The 21430-nt window shown below is 39.2% G+C and overlaps 1 protein-coding gene across 2 annotated transcripts in view; it reads right to left on the bottom strand.

Moving 5' to 3' along the window:
* The window catches only part of SCG3 (secretogranin III), a 37619-nt gene extending 17998 nt beyond the window's left edge, over positions 1-19621 (bottom strand). Inside the window, 9 exon segments of one of the 2 annotated variants that reach the window (NM_001260692.1) lie at positions 1223-1306; positions 4623-4739; positions 8632-8809; positions 11616-11765; positions 12578-12720; positions 17635-17850; positions 17944-17989; positions 18498-18550; positions 19228-19621. In NM_001260692.1, coding sequence (NP_001247621.1) covers positions 1223-1306; positions 4623-4739; positions 8632-8809; positions 11616-11765; positions 12578-12720; positions 17635-17850; positions 17944-17989; positions 18498-18550; positions 19228-19309 — 1069 coding nt within the window. In that variant the 5' untranslated portion in view covers positions 19310-19621. 2 annotated transcript variants of the gene reach the window in all.
* Between the last annotated feature and the right edge of the window lie 1809 nt (positions 19622-21430).

The following is a 21430-nucleotide window of genomic DNA, read 5'->3' as shown; positions in this document are numbered from 1 at the left end:
CCTAAGTATCTGGGGCTATGGCAGGACTTCTCACCTTCTGCTCCTTTCTTCACACTCCTTTACCCCTAGGAACCCTAAATTCGAAGAAGAGACTTGAACTCTTACTGTCAAAAGAGAATAACTCTTGCTCCCTTCTCACTTTAAAATAACCATATTTCCATGTAGTAATCCTTTGTTGAATTAAAAATCATAAAACTTAAAGTAGGTAACCATTTGGAAACAATTGTAATGCATTTCTGTAGCCAATAAAATATTTGGAACCTCAAGCAGTCTAACAGTAAACTTTTAAAATAAAGTGTTTTTTTATTGTAGAAAAATAAGAAGAAAAGAAAGAAATCAGTTATTGTCTGATATCAAACATCCGCTAGTGTGCTGCGGTATATACAGAGATGCATATTTTTTTCACAGTTGTGGTACAATTTTGTTCTTTGCTTGTGTCATTAACATTATTATGGAAGGATGTTTCCAGGTAATTAAAAACTGCTTGAAAACATATTTTAAAGGGCTGTATACAATGCCATCAAGAATATGTACATGATTTCTGTGATAGGGACAAAGAGTCAAAGTATAACAATTTGCAATTTTTGGTTGTCATTAATAGTTAAACAAATTTTAAAAAGAATCTGCCATTTGCAAACTTTTCTCTTTTTGTTCCACCCTCCTCCTTGAAAGGAGGCTTCTTTCCATAGCTCAGTTCCCTGGGGTTTGATGGGCAGAGTAGGGTGATGGGTGGAGGTTTGGAACTGATGAAATCAAGAGCGGGGGTAAAGCGCACTACCTAGGGCCACAGACCATCCCAGGGGAGAGAGAAGACCTGGGAGGCGAGAGCAGGAGGTGGGGCAGTGGAGAGTGGACAGATGACCAGGGACAGTAGTCTGGAGAAGTGCTTATCTAGTGAGAGAAGATACCTAAAGGAGAATTTTAGGACGGATTGCTCAGTTTTGTGATGTAGCCTTTTCCTTTCCACCTAAGATTCCTAGCCACCTCCAAGAATCTTCAGTAAAGATCTACATTATTTTTCAATGTTTTTTGAGGTCAGAATTATGTGCTGTGATTGGCCACAAAATAACCAAGGTCACATCTCATTAATCCTATGGCTGCATTTCAGATTTTAACACTTTTCAAAATCTGTAATTTTTTATTAATGTTTATTAAAGTTCATTATTTACTACTCAAAATGGTTATTATTCTAAAGGCTAGAAAAATAGTTAAATAATCGTACCTGGGAAAAGCTTGCTTATATTGTCAGTAGCATTTTTTTCTAGCTTGTTTTTGGTCTGAAGAGCAATCATTTCATCTAAGTTTTCTGGAGGGAGGAAGGAAAGAAATATAATTTTATTCCCTGAGAGATGACATCAAATTTTTACTAAAAATGTTTACATTGCACCAGAAATATCACAATAGTAACTCCAAAATATTAACACCGCTGGTAAGGTGTTTTGACCTGGATTTTATTTCTGAGAATCATAGACTCTCAGGATGGAAAGACATATAATTTGAAATCCTCAAGTTCAGCCTCCTACTCAGCTAATTGCAGAAGTCACTTCTACATCTCTGTAGCCACTGCTAGAACACTTCCAGGATTGGGAATTAGAGTGGATACTTGGAGTTTGACTTACTCAACACCTTGTGGTAACTGCACCTTGAATTTTCTCTGGGGAACCTACCCCTGTCTCACTCTCAGAACATTTGACTCCACTGGTGCTAGAATAACCCTAGAATGACTAAACAGGGTCTTCCATGACCTGGGCTATAATTCAAGGAGGAGCCCAGGACCCTATCCAGGTCAGTGAGACTCAATGGTAGGACCACTGGTAGAAAGAGGCTCTCTTTCCACTGGGATTGATGTGCTGTGAGGAGGTGAGATTGGGACTGTCCCAGCCATCTTGTTCCCACAGGGAGCAATCTGTCTGGAATAAATGAAGACACAAAAAGTCGGAGCTGTGAGATGAGATAAGGTCAGTTCCTCACACTGTTGGTGGAATTCACAAACCCAAAGCCAGGCTACCCCGTCACTCCATAGACTTTTCCAGCTATATGCAGCAATAAATTCCTTTTTTGCTTAAGCCAAACAGTTGGATTTCTGTCTTTCAGGGCTTTCACTAATTCATGAGGAAGAAAGTTCTACTGTCAGGTAATCTTAGGGATCATTTCCCTACTTATATTAAGCTGCACTCTGTATCCTTGTCTTTGTTCTAATTCTGCTCTTTGGAGTAGTATCATATTAAGTGTTGCTAGACAGGAGTCTAGACTGTGACTTCCTCAAGGTAGACGATGAATTAGAAACCACACTTTTTGTACTTAGCTATTCAACCAGCCACATAGCTATCTCACTACACTATTTTAGGACGAGCCTTTTCCACCATTCACAAACAAGCAAGTCTTTGCAATTAGTTTGTAAGGATCTTATTATTACTTTGTATATTTTCTCCCCAAGTAAACTCCTCTTGCCCTACCCCTATTTTAAGAAGATAATTAATATATTCTAATGTGTAATGCATTGCTTTCTTCTTGGAAATAGTTGCCATACCTGGCAACATTTGTAATCATGATACACTGTTGAGGCCAGAATAGAAGGGCAGATCACTGCTTGTCACTAGCTCGGATGGGAGGAGAGGAGGCTGGTCAATCGTCTTCTACCCATGCTGCCCTGAGCCCCTGGGGATATAAGGGTGGCTCTCCACGGCAGCAGAAGTCAAAAGCCAATGTGCTTATACAGAAAAATTCTTAAAGACATAACTCAAGCTCTAATTGTAAAAGTTACACACACACACAATACATATATGTATATAAACATGTACATATACATTAATATGTATGTAATACATATATATTTATAAACAATATTTACTTTGCATATGTAAGGAGCAGATATAATTATTTAAAAACACAAACATTTAGAATAAAATTTAAATAGTCTATCATAAAAATAAATAAGTAATTTACTTTAGATAGTCTTCTCTTGTGGAGTATCTAGCCTATTTTCACTGCTTTGCTCCTACAAGCCAATGTTGTCCAACAGAACTTTCCGCAATAATGACTGTATTCATTTCTGCACTGTTCAATACGGTAGCTACTAGCTACATGTGGCAACTGGGCACTTGAAGTGGGCCTAGTGCAACTGAGAAACTAGATTTTAAATTCTGTTTCAGTTACTCTTAATTTAAATAGGAACTTGTGGTTAGTGGTTACCATATTGGGCAGCACAGTTATAAGTGACAGTGGGAATATCCGCCTTGCACATAAGCCTTTGAGGCATTTCTGATTTATTTCCATAGGATAATTGACTAAGTGTGGAATTTCTGACTCACAGGGTATTGATATGAAACAGTTGTTGATATGAAAACAATGTCTTTGATCCTGTTAAAAAAATAAAGTAGGCCCCAAAGCACTATGTGTAATATGAGCTTATTTTTTGTTGTATAAGAGAAAGAAATGATAGAGGTACACACACACACACACACACACACACAGAATAACATTTGGAAGAATATAAACCAAGATGTTACCAGAGTGTTGATGTTGTGAGTGATTTTCACTTTCTTTTTAGTACTTTTTGCATTGAATGACTTTTGAAAATAAACATGCTCTTTCACAGTCAAGGAAAAAACCAGTAAAACTACTTTCATTTAGAAAAAAAATGAGGTTCATCCAGAGTAATTCTGGATAACCCTATCTGATATAGTTTTGATATTTGTTCCCCCCACACTAATGTTGAAATACAGTCCCCAATGTCGGAGGTGGGCCCTGGTGGGAGGTGATTGGTTCATGGGGGCAATTTCTCACGAATGGCACCATCTTCTTGGTGCTATCCTCGGATAGTGAGTGAATTCTCATGAGATCTGATTGTTTAAAAGTGTGTGGCACCTCCCCTACCCTTGACTTTGCTTTCACGCTGTGACATGCCTGCTCCCACTTTACCTTCTGCCATGAGTAGTTGCTTCACTGAGCAGATGCTGGTATCATGCTTTCTGTACAGCCTGAAGAACCGTGAGCCAATTAAACCTCTTTTCTTTCCTTTTTATTTTATTTATTTCCTATTTATTTATTTGAGACAGGGTCTTTCTCTGTGGCCCAGGCTGGAGTGCAGTGGCGCTATCTCGACTCACTGCAACCTCAGCCTCCTGGGCCCAAAGCGATTCTCACGCTTCAGCCTCCTGAGTAGCTGGAACTACAGGGGTGCACCACCACACACAGCTAATTTCTGTATTTTTTGTAGAGATGGCATTTCACCATGTTGGCCAAGCTGGTCTCGAACTCTTGGCCTCAGGTGATGAGCCTGCCTCAGCCTCCCAAAGTGCTGGGATTACAGGCGTGAGCCACCGTGCCTGGTGGAGTCAAATTTTTATAAAATTGTCTCCATAAGATTATATAGAAAATGCTAATGAGACAATTAATAAATGTGAAATATTTGTACTCAAGCTGGTTCTATAAAGATAAAAAGTTGAAAGCTGGTTAATTTTATTTGCATATATTATCAAACTGGTCGATTCCTGCTACCCAGGTGATCTGGCAAGCTTTGGCATAAATTATCAAATTAATGAGGTCATTATTGCCAAGTCCCTAATTTACTTTGAACAGTGAAAACCACCACAGTAGAAACAAACCACATAGGATCTCACCAAGGTAGGAAACACCTTCTTCTGGAGATATTGTTCCATATTTCACCATCATCTTCACAAAGTCAATCAATGTTTTCATGATAGTAATCAGTGTTTCTTTCTCTTTTGCTTCTTTTTCTATATGAAAGAACAAAATAACTTAAAACTAGTGGGGGATAGCTTCCTCTTTCAATGTCAATTTATAAAGTACAGCATCTTTTTGTTTGTTTGTTTGGGTCTCTTTTTTTTGTTTGTTTTTGTTTTGTGTTTTTTTTTTTTTGTTTTTTTTTTTTTTGAGACGGAGTCTCGCTCTGTCGCCCAGGCTGGAGTGCAGTGGCGCGATCTCGGCTCACTGCAAGCTCCGCCTCCTGGGTTTACGCCATTCTCCTGCCTCAGCCTCCTGAGTAGCTGGGACTACAGGCGCCCGCCACCGCGCCCGGCTAATTTTTTGTATTTTTAGTAGAGACGGGGTTTCACCGTGGTCTCGATCTCCTGACCTTGTGATCCGCCCGCCTCGGCCTCCCAAAGTGCTGGGATTACAGGCGTGAGCCACCGCGCCCGGCCTTTTTTTTTTTTTTTCCCAAAAGATGAGGTCTCAGTGTGTGGCCCAGGCTGGAATGCAGTGCTATTTGCAGGTCTCATCATGGCTCACTACAGTCTCAGACTAAACTCCTGGATTTAAGAGATCCTTCCATGAAGTTGGAACTATAGGTAAACACCACCACACTCAGCACTAATTACAGTATTTTACTGAAATTTTTTTTCTATATTTATAGATAAAACCATATATATTTAACTTACAAAAAAAATCTAAGCTTGATTGGAAATATAGGGTAAGATAGATACAGCTATACTGAACTTTTTCCAGAAATAGGCAATTATAACTTCTCCAAAAGAGTTTAATTTCATTTAAAATACTTTGCTGATAGAGTAGATGATAAAGACACAGTTTTCAACCCGAGATAACATGAACTCAAAAGGAAGGGTAGAAGACTGGCAAGCCAACAACTTTTCTCTACTCAGGTGGTAAGTCTTTGAGGGCAAGAACAATCTTTATTCATTAATGAAGCTTAATTTTCTTAATTGAAAATAAGAACATATATAGTTTTAGTTTATAAATTGCAAAATTGATTTTTGAACAAGATGTTACTTTTTAATCTTTGTTTCATTTGAAAGAATATATGCATATAGTAAAAATATTTCAACTGCTCAAAAGTAAATAAAAATGGAAAGTAATATTCTCTTCCTCATCATCCCCTCTAACTCTCTTTAAGTAACTATTACTAGCAGTTTCTTGGGAACCTTTTTTCTTTTTCTTCTTTTTTTTTTTTTAGATGGAGTCTCACTTTGTCACCCAGGCTGGAGTGCAGTGGCACCATCTTGGCTCACTGCAACCTCCGCCTCCTGGGTTCAGGAGATTCTCCTACCTCAGCCTCCCGAGTAGCTGGGGTTATAGGCATGTGCCATCATGCCTGGCTAATTTTTGTATTTTTAGTAGAGATGGGGTTTCACCATGTTGGCCAGGATGGTCTCAATCTCCCGACCTCAGGCGATCCGCCTGCCACGGACTCCCAAATTGTGGGGATTACAGGCATGAGCCACTGGGCCCGGCCTCTTGGGAACCCTTTGTATTTGACATTATGTTCTGCATCTTGATGGAACAAAATGGATAATGATGCCATAATAGCTGAGAAAAAAATATTAATTCTAAAATCAGAAAAAACATCAGTTTCCATTTTTGAAGAAAAGAAAAACTAAGATGCTAGAGGGGAGCCCATTTTCCCTATTCTTTGAGCTTCCACTGAAAGATTTTCTCTAAATACTCCTAGCCTTTCCCCCTTCCTCTGCATCCTCCCCCACAGATATGGTTGGTAAGCAACAGCCATTAGCCTATGTTTCTCAACTGGTGGGGATTTGGAATCTTTCTTTTTTTCCACTTGCCTGGAACAGTGCAAGGCAAGAACCTGAGAAATGAGCCCATTCTGCAGACCCAAACCATCCCTGAGACTGGCTGTTGATCTAGACGGAGGAGTAGGGAGCAAACAAGGCCACAGTTGGCTCTCACATGAAGCTACATTCTGCAGCCCCGTGTTTATCAGCAACAGAGATGATATTTTGGTTTCCTGCCTGCTTTATTCATTCTTAATTTGTTGAGACCCTGGGCAAGAAAGACAGATGCTAGCAAAGAACTCAGTATAAATATTTAAATTAAAATTATGGGAAAATAAAGGCAATAAGAAATGAGGTGAGGAAAATGGAAAGATAAAAACGAATAAGGAACATTTTATACAGTAGCATTTTTAAAAATGCCATCAAAGTCATGGGTTGGGAGGGAGGAAAAATGGGAGAAGAGGCAGGGGAAGAGATCTTGGAAAAGAACTGATAAATAGTAACTTCGGCTATCACATTATTTGCTCAAGGGCACATCCATAGAAGTATTTGGTATCACGCTGGTGCTCTTCACTGATGAGAAGTGACTCACCAGGATGACAGAGGTTCTGAGTTGGGCATCTGCCAACCAGTGGGGCAAGATGGCTCAGAATGGACCCTCAAGATGTACAAGCCCTGCAGAGCCAGCAGAGTAGCCAGTGCCATCTGGCCAATGTCTGGAATTGAAGCACAAAGGATGTTCTCCAGAAACGAAAGCTTATTTTAAGGTCACTTCTTGGGAGAAATAGATTACAGTTATAGAAGTCTTTATATAAATGTTCAATCTGGGGCTGAATCCTTGAACAGGGAAAGGAAAAGCCATGAAGGCAGTCCAGAGCATCTGTTTGAACAATAACAACAGAAACATTGCACATTATTATCCTCCTTGCAGATTAACCAAAATAAACATGGACTGAATCCTCAGTTAACTCAGTGCACCTAGGAGCAAAGAGATCAGCATGAATGACTTTGCTTTAAAAAACAAAAACAAAAACAAATGATTTCCCAAGTGTGTTTTAGGCTCCTGGATTTCTTCAGTCTAATGTTCTCCATTTTAACTCTGAAGTGAAAATGTTCATAAAGGCTGAAGCTGAAACTGTTCATAAAGAAGTCTTGAATAATCTTTTGAATTAGGTTTCATACACTGTTTCCATTAAGGAAAGTGAGTAAAGCCTTTGAAAGAAAGATATGTTGCAAATGGCAGGATTTCCTTCCTACTTTCGTGTTTGTGTATGTGACAACATGTATGCTACTAAAAAAAAGTCAGGCAAAGAAAGACAAATACTGTAGGATCTCACTTATATGTAGAATCTCAAATAGTCAAACTCATAGAAGAAGAGAGTAGAATGGTAGTTGCCAAGGGCTAAGGGAAGGGAAAAATGGGGAGGTGTTGGGGTCAAAGGGTACGAAGTTTCAGTTATGCAAGATGAATACATTCTGGAGAATGTACAGCATGGTGGTGATAGTTAACAGTATTGTACTGTGTACTTGAAATTAGCTAAGAGGGTAGGTCTTAAGTGTTCTCATCACACACACAAAAAGAATAAAAGGAAAAAAAGAAAAAAATGTTAACTGTGAGGTGATAGATACACTAGTTAGATTCATTGTGATAATCATTTCACAATGTATAAATGCACCAAAACATCAAATTGTACACCTTAAATATATACGATGTTTGTTTGCCAGTTATACCTCAATCAAGCTGAGAAAAAAAGAGTTGCAATAAGAGTTGAGGTTGAACTGGGTAAGGGCAGGGACACTGCCTGGTTCATATCCATCTTGGTGCTAGGTCTTTTCCGGTACCTTGTACATAACACGTGTCCAGTATTTGTTTGCTGAACAAATAAATGAACCTTCTGTTAACAAGAAGATTAAATTATCCAGAAACATCACCTTTCCTGATTATCCTTTCCTAAATATTTTCATAACTGGTATGCTCCTTTGGAAAAAAGAAATTGATGTGAACCGTTTTCCCCAAGCCCACAGTGTATGTCATTGAAGATTATATTTGGAAACTGAAAACAGGAAGAAAAAAACCCACCCACACATTTCCTGGAATTCCTCTTTCTGTTCCACATAATCACAACTACACAGTGGTTACCTGAATCAATACTTTTCAGTAATGCATAGAAATTTGGGAAATACTGGAGTTCCTCAAAGTTGTCTTCACTGTAGGTTTTGGTTCTCCTTTCCAAGCCATTTGTCAAGGTTAAGGTGTTAGATACTGTTTCATCGTTTTCTCCCTTAGTAAGACCATCTTGAATTGCTGCCATTGGAGTCTCCAGTGGGGAAAAATCAATAAAAAATAAACATTTTGTTAGAACTAGTGAAACTCCAGCTTGATTCCTTCCTTTGTGATGCCCTTAAATGTGAAGAGAAAGAATTCCACCACCTTTGCAAGCTCCTGCAGGTTCAAACCCATTTCTAGACATGTGTGCTCTTGTCATTTGAAAAGGTCATTGAAGCTTAGGGAAAGGAGCTCTACCTCAAGGGAAATCCCCTGAAGAACCTGGCTCCTGCTCAGGGGAAAAAGGGGAATTTCTGGGCTCCTTCTCTGACCATGTTTACCTCCATAAATTCTCATGAGTCTCTCCTCGATAAATTGCCTTTTAATGAAGAGGGAAACTTTGAGTTCACAGAATCCACCAAGAGGGCTGGTGTCAGGATACAGGAAAGCCTGTTAGAATGTCTATCCCTAGCAGAGCAGTCATACTTGGGAATTTCTGAGTAAAATTTAAGTGCTGTCTGGATGAGTGTACAAAATCCTTTCTCTCACATCTGATATTTGTTCCATGGCTCCCATCTTAGTAAATGATTCATTCTCTGTTCAGTGAACTAGATAGAAATTTCAGAGCCTTTCTTGCCTCTTCTTCCTTTTCCCCCATCCAATCAATCAGTAGCCTTGTTGGCCCCGCTTTCAAAATTTATCCCAAATTTGCACGTTTCTCTCTCCATTATGCCACTCTAGTCCAAGCAGCCTTCGTTTCTCACCTGCTAGCTGCAACACCACCCTCCCCAAATCTGTGCCCAACACTGCGTTTCCACATTGTAGCCAGAGTTATCTTTTTAACAGTCTGATCATGTAACTCCTTTGCTTAAAATTCTTCAGGGGACCAGAAAATTCTCATGGTTCTTACAATAAAGATCAGAGTCCATCCATGGCTCATAAGGCACTGCATGGTCTGGCCCGGGTCCACCTTCCCAGTCTCTTCTTTTTTTGCTCTTTCTTTCTGTGCCAGCAACACTGTGCTTGTTTCAGTTGCTTGGATACTCCACACATCCTTCTCTGTGTGCTGCCTCTCATGTTCACAAGTTAACTCCTATTTGACCTTCGGTTCTCAGTTCAAGTTACTTCCTTAGGGAAGCATTACCTGAGCCTAAGTCCAGGTCAGGCTCCTTTTTTGAGGTCTCACAGAACCATGTTTCTTTCCTCAGAGCACTTAATGCAATTGTAATGAAAATACATGATGATTTAAACACGATCTACCTCTTCCACTAGACTTTGAGCTTCATGATCAAGGGATTATGTCTTTTTAAATGGGCATGGTATTTCCAGTGCTTGGTACAGAGTTGGTATTCAATAAATATTTGTTGAAAGAATATTTCATTTGTATTTAATTTGCATTGATGCATTCAGGTAACATGAGTACACAGGTCAAGCATGTGAACATTTTAGAGATGGGTGAATAGGATTATGTAATGGGAGTGAAGAATTATGGAAATAGCTATGTTAGTTGTTAGTTTTAGCTCAGACTGGTAAGCCTGGGTGAAAGTCATAAGGGTTTTTTTTTTTTTTTTGATAAATCTAGAACTTTTTTTTTTTTTTTTGAGTGGGTGAATCTTCAAAAGCTGCTTTAAAAGATGGCAGCTGTTGAGGATTGGAAGTAAGGAGAGCAGAGGAAAGTTTTTAGGCTACCCAGTAAAAAAAAAAAAAAAAAATCCAGACCCAATTTCTATTTTCTAGCCTCTCTAAAACAGAATTATCAGCCTCTATAGTCTTTGTATTTGAGATAAGATGTTGGAGGAGATGAGGAGCCATGGGTGTGGGTTCTTTACAGAAGAAAATCAAAGGACAGATGAGGAATTTGATATCCCCCTATAGTCAGTTTCATCTAAAGTTTTAAAGAGAATTCAAGGTGGGGAGAAAGATCTCAGCAGCTTGGTTGGTGCCAAGGAAAAAATGAAGAGGCAAGGAGTCCAATAAAGGGAAGGAAGGATGAAATTAGCCTGGGTAAATAGGCATCTAAACCAATGAAAAGGGGAAGGAGCAGGTGGAAGAGCACTGCCAAGAACAGAGAGGCAGCATTAGGCAGCTGGCTCTGGGGAACACAAAAGCTGGTGGAGCAGACGATCTAGTCAACCCACTTCTTTGTGGGGGGACTGGGCACAGATGATGACATCTGCTGTGAACAGATGTTGGATACCAAAGGAACTGTGAGATGTTTGGTTGCAGTTCACTGGGACTGTACATATAGTTGTTATTATGTGATATTGTTACTTCACATATTATTATGTATTATTTTACTGTGGGGTATAAGATGTAATCTTTACCAAATAATAGACTATAACATAATCTTTACATTATTTTCAAAGTGGAGATCATTTATATTTTTAACTTTTTGGTATTTTATGCATATACATATTTTAAAATTAATTAATTAATTAATTTTTTGAGACAGGGTCTCACTCTGTCACCCAGACTGGTATGTAGTGGTGCCATCATAGTTCACTGCAACCTCAAACACCTGGCCTCAGGCGATCTTCCTCTCTCAGCCTCCTGAGTAGCTGAGACCATAAGCTTGTGCCACCACACCCAGCTAATTATTTTTATTTGTAGAGATGGGGGTCTCACTATGTTGCCAGGACTAGTCTTGAACTCCTGGTCTCAACTCCCGCCTCACCCTCACAAAGTGCTGGGATTATAGGTTTGAGCCAACATGACTGACCTGACTATAAATGGGCTAAAAATGCCACATACCTCAAATCTTCCTTGGTATCAAGTAAGGCACTAATTATTATACAGATAGAAGTACACACACACACACACACATCCATCCATGCAGATACGTATACACTCATACATACCACTTTCTCTGGTATTTTTCCAGCCTGATTCTCAGTCCTGCTAGTTGGCTTATTGAGATCCTCCTCATAATTATTGGCTTCCTTTGAGATTAATTTTTGTAAAACCTCCGCTACTTCATCTTCCAGTGTATGTGCTTGGCTTTCTGTGATCTGTCATAAAAAGGCAAAACATATATAACTGCTATATTCCCAGTCCTGTGATTTAAAAAAAAATGCGGACTAAACTGTAGTCAAACATCTATTTTTTAAAGAGGACTCTTTTGAACCATCTTTCAGACAGCCCTCACTTATGCCTGCACCACATACTAGCTGTTATAGGGATTGCTCAGCACTCCTGGAAGAAGTATATTTGGGCCCACCATGCAAGCTGTTAGTCCTATCTCTTGAAACCCATGGACCACATATTTTGAGAAACACCCGGAGCATTGCTCCGCCACAGCTTTAGGTCACAGTCAGATAACCTTTGACATCCCACAGCATTAGCATCTTTATAATAAAGCCTGCCAGGGCCACGTCAGGGCAGAGGAGCCAAGCTGAGGTGGATTCAAATGAGATCACCTGGAGTTTCTAAAATATAGATCACATGCCTTTGCTCCTGTTATTTCTTTTTTGTCACATACATGTCTTTTACCTCTGCTGGTCATATCCTAACCATCCCTCTAAGCTTCCTTCACGCGCCTCTCCTCTGAAGCCTTTCCTTACTCCAGTTGGAATAAGCTATTCTCTGGCTCTTATGGTTTTTAAGCAGCTGGCATTTGGGGCATGTGTCTAGTTCTACTTGCCTAGTTCTTCTGATGGATGATAAACTCCCAGAAAAAAAGAATAGTGCTTTACTTTTTCTTAAAACCTATGGGTCCTAGTAAAAGGAAGACACACTTGGCTACTTGAGACAAGTGACTTGGCTTCTTGGCATACTCTAAACTGCACTAGGAATTTGGTTTATTTCCATGCACATGACTTACAAGGCCAAGATTCAGTAGTTTAGAAACAATCTTGTCAAACACTGCTCTGTCATTTTCTTCATAAATCCTGGTAGCGATTTTATGGACAATGTCTTCAGCAGTTAAAGGAGTCCCGTCTAGTTGATGAAGACCATCTGGATCATCTAGACAGAACGACCACAACTTCACACCATAGTGATCATAGATCTGTTTCATGCATCATATTATACTTATAATCTGTACTTCACTTTTGTACACTCACATATGTTTGAGATGTATTTATGGTGGTTCTTGGTCCACGGAAACCCTTAGTTTGAAATAAAATTGATCTTCATGTTAAAAACTTAGTATGATAATGGACATTCTGGAACTTTCTTAGGTGACTATAAGAGGAAGGAAGAGCTAAAGGCAACACAAAAGCCCTCTCCATTTATTGTTATCACAAACAATACAAACCATATTATACCTTTTATTAACATAGTATGCCATATTTATATAGCATGTCATATTATTCAATGTACCCTTCTATATATTGTATGATTTGATATTTCAGTTCCATACAGGGAATAGATTGTTTGGTAATATCCCCACATGTACTACCTTTGCAGGCAAATTCCTGGGATAGGGGCAGGGACCTCTACCTCACACCCAGAATCAGAGAGTGTGTACTGAAGATTTTATGACTCACCTAAAATAAATATTTACTTCTAACTGAACCTGTATCAGAGTGTCTTTATGTAAAAAAGGCAGCTTAAGGTAACAAGACTCATTCTTAGAGAACAGGGAACTTACTTTATGTGCCTGGAATTTAAACTTTTGAAATGTGGCAACAGATCTGCACAAAGCAATATGTAAATCTTTGCAGAGAAGCATGCTAATATGTACCCTTGGCTTTCCTAGAAATACATTTGGCAATACGACTTCAGACCAAAGTAAGGGCCCATCCTGAGGGAAAGGGCTAGTGGCAATGAAGCATTGTAGCACATCCATGGAGATCTTCCAGGAATCAATTATTAGTCATCTCCAATCTATACCACATTGAATGGATCAAATTTACAAGACTCTTAATTCTCCCTGTTTCCTCCGGGAAGACTGGAAAGATCAGAATTTTAGCCCCAGTGATATCTCTGGTTAGCTGTATCCTTGGATCACTGTAAAGGAGTCTAATAAGGTATCTATTTCATGGGATTGTTGTGAAGATCAGATGAAATAAAATGTAAAAGTACCTTTTAGATTGAAAAGTACTTAAGGTCAATGCAAAAGTAATCGCGGTTTTTGCCATTACTTTTAATGGCATTACTTTTTAATGCAAAAACCGCGATTACTTTTGCACCAACTTAATATATGAAAGCTAAAGTATTATTGTTATTATGCACGATATATTTGTATTTTGAAATAAAGGAACTGCAATTATCTTCTAGAGAAAATGGAAATTGAAACTCTGGCCAGATTCTGCCCAGACAATCCTCATCACACTCACTCAAAGAAAGAAGAACCTAGTATTTCTCTTCTGATTCTGCTCTTTTCTTCCATGGGTTTTGGAGATTTGGACAGGGAATATCTCCTTTGGCTTTTCTTTCAGACTCTATGAAAATAGAGGTATATGCTGCCTCAGGCAGAATATCTTCTTCTTGTTTGGAAAGAAGCTTAGGAAAATGAGTAGGAGTAAGTATACATGGAGGACTGGAAGTTCTCTGTCAGTACAAAATTGCCGAGCTGTTGGCCAGCGCATGAGCCATGAGCCCTTCGAGCTGAGTACCAGACAGACAAAAAAGCAGAAAAGCCCCTAAGAAAAACAAAACAAACAAACAACAAACATAAAATCAGTTCTCCTCCTGGCTGACTGAAAATTTGGTTCATCATCTATTTTTCAGAAGCAGAGACTCACTATTATGTGTCTGATTTTTCCATTTGTGGGTTGCAAGTCAGGCTCTCGGGAATACACAGAGCAGAAACTGCCCCAGTCTATGCAGAGGTGGAAGAATTTATTTCCCTTCCCACTTATCCCTCAGGATCCGTAAAAGGAGGAATATTGGTTGCCTGCTAAACCTGGAAAATAACTGAGATGACTGTTTTTCAGTCCATTTACTTCACAACAGGGAGGCTGTTAGTAACCCACTGAAGAGACTTTGCTCTGCTACACCGCTGTACTCTCTTGAGCCAGGAACTTAGGTCTCCCCTAGCAGCGCTTTGCTGGATGGGGTAAACAGTGGAACGTGTGACCATGGCTCCTCACCTTTCCCTGATTTCCTTCACTCTTCTAAAATGGATAGTATGACCCAGAATGGCTTCCCTCCTGCTCATGAAGGGGTATTTCACCCTCCATGTATAGACTCCCAGAAGGGAGCCAAACATGGGTTTAACACATAACTTTTGTTAAGTAGCCACAACATTCTAAGTGAATGTCAAAGGGTCATGTCCCAAGTCATCATCTGCCCAGTTATGTTTTGAATCCCTAGCATCTAACATAGCACTTGACATTCATTTGTTCAATATATTTTAATTGAAGCCTTACTATGTGTCAGACACTGGAAATAGAGTGATGTAAAAGTTAGGCATGCTCCCTGACTACACAGGGTTTATTGTCTAGCTCATAGTCCAATACGTAGCAATTGCTCAATAAATATTTGAATGCATACAGGAGGCCCAAAGCACTGCTTTATAAGAGAAATTTGGAGAGATCCTAAATTGTGCATACTATAGAAAACAGTGAAAAGGAGAATTGATGGGTCCTGTAGCACAAACCTGTTTGGAAGCTTCCCAAAGGCAAGAGTAGGTATGGGAACACATCTGGCAGAAGTTAGCTTCCTTTACCTTCCCCTCTGGGATGAAGTCTACATGCATCTGAGGCTGTATTCAACTTGGTGGCCAAAACCCCCTGGTTTCAGGATTTCCAGAGCACAAGGGGAGACCAGAAGCTTACTCACAAATCATTGTCTCCAAGAACCCTGGCCGGTCTTTTCTTTGATCTCGAGTGGAGTTAATACCTCCTACAGTAAACCTGAAGTCATTAGGACTAGCACTTGGTAGTTCCAAACATATTTGGGATGGTAATAAAATGTTGAACAGTTAAAAAATTAGTTGCTCAAGTTAGTAGTCAGATCAAAAACAGATCTATGTCTCTGCCTGCATGTACAACCAGTTTGACCAATCCAGCCAACTCAATATTAGATTATTCTATTAAATCAAATGATCACTTCGGTTGCAGTGGTTGAATCTGATTTGTCTGCAGTTATAATCAGTGTCTATTTGTAGTCCCAATATTTTAGGTAAAAAAGTTGAATTCAAGATTTTAAAAAGTAAATTTCCCTAAGTAGCATGGCATACGATATATGTCAAAATATATACCCATTGCCTCCATTCCACTTCATAGGTACACAAGACACTTTGGAATACTCCTAGGTCATTATGTCCTATGAAAGTCCACTATTTAATTGTCATATAAAAGTCATATATTTAATCGTCAGTTGTTTTCTATCAGAGATAATCAGCATAAATCTCCTGTAGCCATGGAACAGAATAAGGACAGGGAAGAAACCTGTACTTACTCCTAAGCACTGGTTCTCAAAATGAAAAACATACTTTCCTCCTTAATGCCTAGGTATGGCAGTTCATTTATTCCCTCATCTGTTATTTCATTTGTTCATTCATTCTTTCATAAATTTATTCAATAAATTCATGGGCTTCCAGGCACTGGGGTTACAATGTCTCTATTCTTATGAAGTTTTCAGTTTAGTTTTGGAGAAAGGCATTAATCATAGATAGTCACACTTATGAAGGTAAGATTACAAACTTTATGAAGTGCCATGAAGGGCAAGGACAAGGTTTCTATCAGGTTATGTGTGCTGGATGAACCTAGAAATGTAGTCAGGAAGCAGTCCATGCAGGACTATGCAAGCTTCATTAAGGACTTTGGTTTTCCTGTTTTGTTTGTTTGCTTGAGACGGAGTCTGGCTCCGTCGCCCGGGCTGGAGTGCAGTGGCATGGTCTTGGCTCACTGCGGCCTTTGTCTCCTGGGTTCAAGTGATTCTCCTGCCTCAGCCTCCCGAGGAGCTGGGACTACAGGTACCCACCACCACTCCCAGCTAATTTTTGTATTTTTAGTAGAGACGGGGTTTCACCATGTTGGCCAGGTTGGTCTTGAACTCCTGACTTCAAGTCAGGAAACTATCACATTGGCTGCCAAATGAAGAATGAGTTGGGGAGAGGCAGGGTGGTTGCTGGGAGAACTGTAGATTTTGCAATAGTTTACATGAGACATAATTGGAGCTTGGACAAGGATTGGAGTTTGCACAAATATAGAGAAAAACAATTGAGAGATGCATAAGACATAAAATTAGTAAGTTTTGGCAGATTAGAATTTGAAAGGTGACGGAAAAGATAAGTAGTTTGATCCTAGATTTCTGTCTTTAAAAAACTGAATGGATAGTAGTGTCTTTCCTAAAGAAACAGTACTCTAAGAGAGCTAGGTTGTGAGGTGGACACAGATTATGAATTTAATCATGGGCATGCTAAATTTGAGGTGCTTCTGAGACTGCCAAGGGAAACTGTCAAATAGGTAAACAGATAAATAAGTGTATAGCTAAGAGAAGTCTGGCCTAGTGATACAGGGTATCAGGATATAGATGTAATTGAAGCCATGTAAAGGTTAGGATGACCTACAGAGAAAGGATATGACTAGGAGAAAACATTGAAAAGGAAATAGTGGATATTTCACATTTTGGGGTAGGGTGGGAGGGTACTTTATTGATCTAATTATTTGAAAATTATGATATTTTGTGTGTACTAATTTTTAAAGTAAATTTGAATGTTCAAATGAATTTAATAACATAAAATGTAAATACTAGATTAAAAATGTTTTCAGAGCATCGCTAAAGGAATTTTTAAAGGGAAAATAAAATTTGGCACTCTGTGGAACTGGGGCTTTACACATTATTGTAAATAGATGCTTTATCTCAATTTTTGACTTGACTAATAAAGGATTATGAATGTTTAAAAGATATTTTTAAAATATTGGACTTTCTCTTAACCCACTATAGGGAACTCCACGTTAACAAAAATTCTTTTTTCTCATTTACCTTGAAATTTATGATCCAATCCACTCTTAGTAGAATCATAATCATCTATCAGTTTTCGATTCTTGGTTGAATCAACATCTTCCACATTCAACTTATTATCAAGTGGGGTGCTTCTTATAGATTGTCTTTCTTTCTCCATTTTTTCCTTTTCTGTTATTGCCTTTAGCAGGTTCAAGTTATCAACAAAAGAATAGTTGCTCTGACCTGGCTTGTTTTCTGGAAGAAAAGCCCCAAACCAACACAGCCATTTTAGTTCAGATTCTCATAGCCTACATTATTTAAATTAACATCAACATGATTTCTTTTTACCTAGAGGATATGTTTTTTTAATCTTGTCTGCTTCTGCTTCAGCAATCTGTGAACAAACAGGAGATAGACCTGGTTTAAAATCATTGCTCCACCACTTACCAAGTATGAGAGCCAAATGATTTACTCTCCATGGGATTTAATTTTCTTGTTTGTAAAATGTGGATAATTCCTATTTCAGTGCACTGTTATAATTATTAAATGAGATAAAATTAAGGGCAGATGCTCAGTAAGTGTTAATTCCTTTCTCCTATAATATTGGTGAAAGAGAAATCTCTGGTAAATTAGGCAATCTTACAACAGAGTGGATGTGATACTGAGCTTACTGGGTTATTATATAGCTACTCTATGTATTCAATATACAGAACTCAATATAAATAACTGCTAGGGCACAGAATTTACCAAAACTAGATTTCCCATCCTAATTGCTGTCAATTAACTATTAAGTTCCTGGTGTTTGTAAATTCAAAATGACCAAAATGTCACAGCATAATTACATTAAATAATAATAACTAAATCAAAATGAAATAGCATTCATAATGTTACTTTTGACCTACCTGTTCATTCAAAGGTCTTTCTGCACTTAATTCTCTATTATGTAGAGATTTGTCTAGAATAAACACACGTGAATATAAATTTAATTGTGCATTGAAAGACAAAATATGCCTCTTATTAAATAAAATCTTTATAAAAAGGAAAAACAAACATTAGGAGAAATAATTTTTGGATGACTATGAAACAAATACTAACAAAGATTATCAAGATTATACAATAACAGTAATTATCAATATTGCCTTGTTTATTATCTTGGTGTATCTCCTGAGCTGACAGAATCACACTTTTTTTTTCTGATCAGAAATTTAACATATAGTTCTAACACTAGGGTTACCAGCTCTTCTCAACTAGAGAGAGCATAATTTGGATTGGTATTATTGGCACACTAAAAGCTCTTTCATCATATACTGCCTATATAATGAACAGACTATCTGAGAAAGGTTGTAAGGCAACTAGGAAAAAATCCGAGCCACTTTAGGTGAAAAAGATTCCCTTCCCTTTTCAAAATAAGATCTTTAAAAACAATCCATATTACTGCTCTATCATTTTAAAACTGAAGAAAAAAATCTGTCTTATGTCTCTAAATTCGAACTGATTTCTCTGTCCGTATTCATGTATATGATTTGATCAGAAAACGAGGCAGGGTGATTTACAGCTCATGTTATTATACCAAACTTTACCTTTTGGTGGCGAAATAAAAGGAAGGTAGGAAGAAGAAAAGTGCTCACATACCTTGGCTGCCTCCAGGTTTGGGGAAAGCTTGAATCGGGAGCGCTAACACCAGAATCCAAGTGCCGGTCCCGAGGAACCCCATTCTTCCACGCTCGGCTTGGGTCACAGCCCGGCGCTGGGCTCCTGGAGCTGTAGCTTTTGTTATGAATGAAAAAGGAGGAGTAAAAACAGGAAGAGCCAGGAGGGCGGGTGTGGGGCGGGAGAGGGGCCGGGACTGGGCGGCCGCGGGATCTCTGACACTCGGGGGTCAATGGATTAGCAGGGTTGGGACACGCGGGAGTCACGTCTCCAGGTGGAGGGGAGCGCTGTCCGCCCCGTGGGTGCTGAAGTTCCTGTGACGCGGAGACGGCCGCGCCAGGGCGTAGCTTTACTCTCGCTCCCTCCTGGAGAGGAAGTGAGGGAGGAAGCGCATGCTCCATGAACGCCAGAGGCGGGAGGGGATGGCGTCAGTGACTCCAACGCTACTCCAATCCCCCGGGAATGGAACAAAGGAGGAGCGACCGGCCAGCTGGCGTATTTTCTGTGCTGCAGTCCTAGGGTGCTCCTGGGCTCAGGGTCAGCTGGCTTGCCCTAAGCGTGACAGAATTGTCCTAACCTCCCAAGTAAACGTTACCTCAAGGGCCAAATGCCTTCTTTGCGTGTACACCTGTCAAGGAGATTTAGATAACCTTGTGCGAGGAGTTCTGCTTTGCGATTCTTCTTTCGGGATATCTGTTCCAGAATCCCTTCGTTCCATTCACCTCGTGTACCCAAAAGGTAGATATAATTCTAATCTCTTTAGAAAAGTCCTGCCTTTTGTGGTCTGTGTTGACGTATCAAGCATCCCTCAGCTCTACCGAGTCTTTTGAATTGGGAAATTCAAGGAGCAGTCTTCCAAATAGTCAGATTGCTGCAACACACTCTCACTCTCTGATGCTGAAACACAACAACAACAAAAACAATTTTTTGCCTATTCCCCTAAGAATGAATGTCTCCATCAGTCCTGAGTAGATGAGCAGCAATGGCAAATTCTCCTTTCCCCACCAAGTGGAAACTCCCCCACTTTACACACACACCACAAAACTAAATTAGAAAAAAAGAAGCTGCATTTCTGTAAAATCTTGCCCAGAATTTAATTATGCCCAAAGACCTGGCTGTTTCAGGGGTCCTTCAAGAGAGCGGATAGTCATGAAAAGCATTTTTCTTCTTTACTAAGTTAAGGAGGTGCTTCCTATGTTCTAAGAATACTCCCAGAAGCCTAAGGTTATTGCATACAAGGAACTATCAAAAGACTTTAAATAATGAAAACAAGCAACATTAATGTGAGCAGGGTGCTGAGTAAGCTCTTTAGTCTGATTTTTAAACAGAACTTGGACCTTTTCCTCTGGACTGCGGCATGCTGGGAACCAGTCTGAATAATGACCAAAGAGAAGGATTCAGCACAATCAGGCCTTTGATTTCTGCACCCTCCTTTTCAAGGAGGAAGTTATTCAAGTACCTAAAAACAAACAAACAACCAAGCTGACAAACAAATCTCCCTCGCTCTGGAGGTTTTTGAGTTTGGAAGTCACTCAAATACTTCCTTTCAGGATCTAAAGAGTACTTCTAAATCTAACAGCTCCTCCAAAACAAAAAAGCTCTTTCTTGGCAGTGATAGCACAGCATTATTATCCCATTATACTGCATTAAAAAATTAAGTCATATTTTTAAATCCCAGCTGAATGAAGGGTACATTTCCTTAGTTTCCTTTTCTTTAAGATGGAAATGACAGGCTCTGTTTACCTCACACTCTTATTATGAAGATCAAATGGGTACATGTTTTGAACTAGTCATTTTGATATCAAGAATATTTTGATACAGCCTAAGAAAATAAGTCATGAAATGTTTTCAGCTTTTACGAAACATTACCCAATGTTATCTGAAATAGCCATTCACTGATCCTGAGACTCACTGACCTAATCCCTCAGTTTCACTTTGTCCTTTGTCCCATTTCTGACTCACTTGTCTCCTCAATATATGTTTGCAATTGGGAGACACTCAGGATGGAATGAAGGTCAGGGATATCTGTTGAGTACATTGCATTGCTTGCCTGAAAGAAAAAGGGTATTTTATCTCTCTCTGCCATTTGGATTTAAAGTGATTATGTTAAATGGACACTAAATCTAGGATCATGTTATGTTTCTGATCAAATGATTGGTGGAGCATTGAGTAAACCATAGGCATG

This window comes from Macaca mulatta, chromosome 7 (assembly GCF_049350105.2).
Source record: "Macaca mulatta isolate MMU2019108-1 chromosome 7, T2T-MMU8v2.0, whole genome shotgun sequence".
NCBI lineage: Eukaryota > Metazoa > Chordata > Mammalia > Primates > Cercopithecidae > Macaca > Macaca mulatta.
Note: the sequence above shows the minus strand (reverse complement) of the source record. Positions and strands in the feature narration are given on the sequence as shown.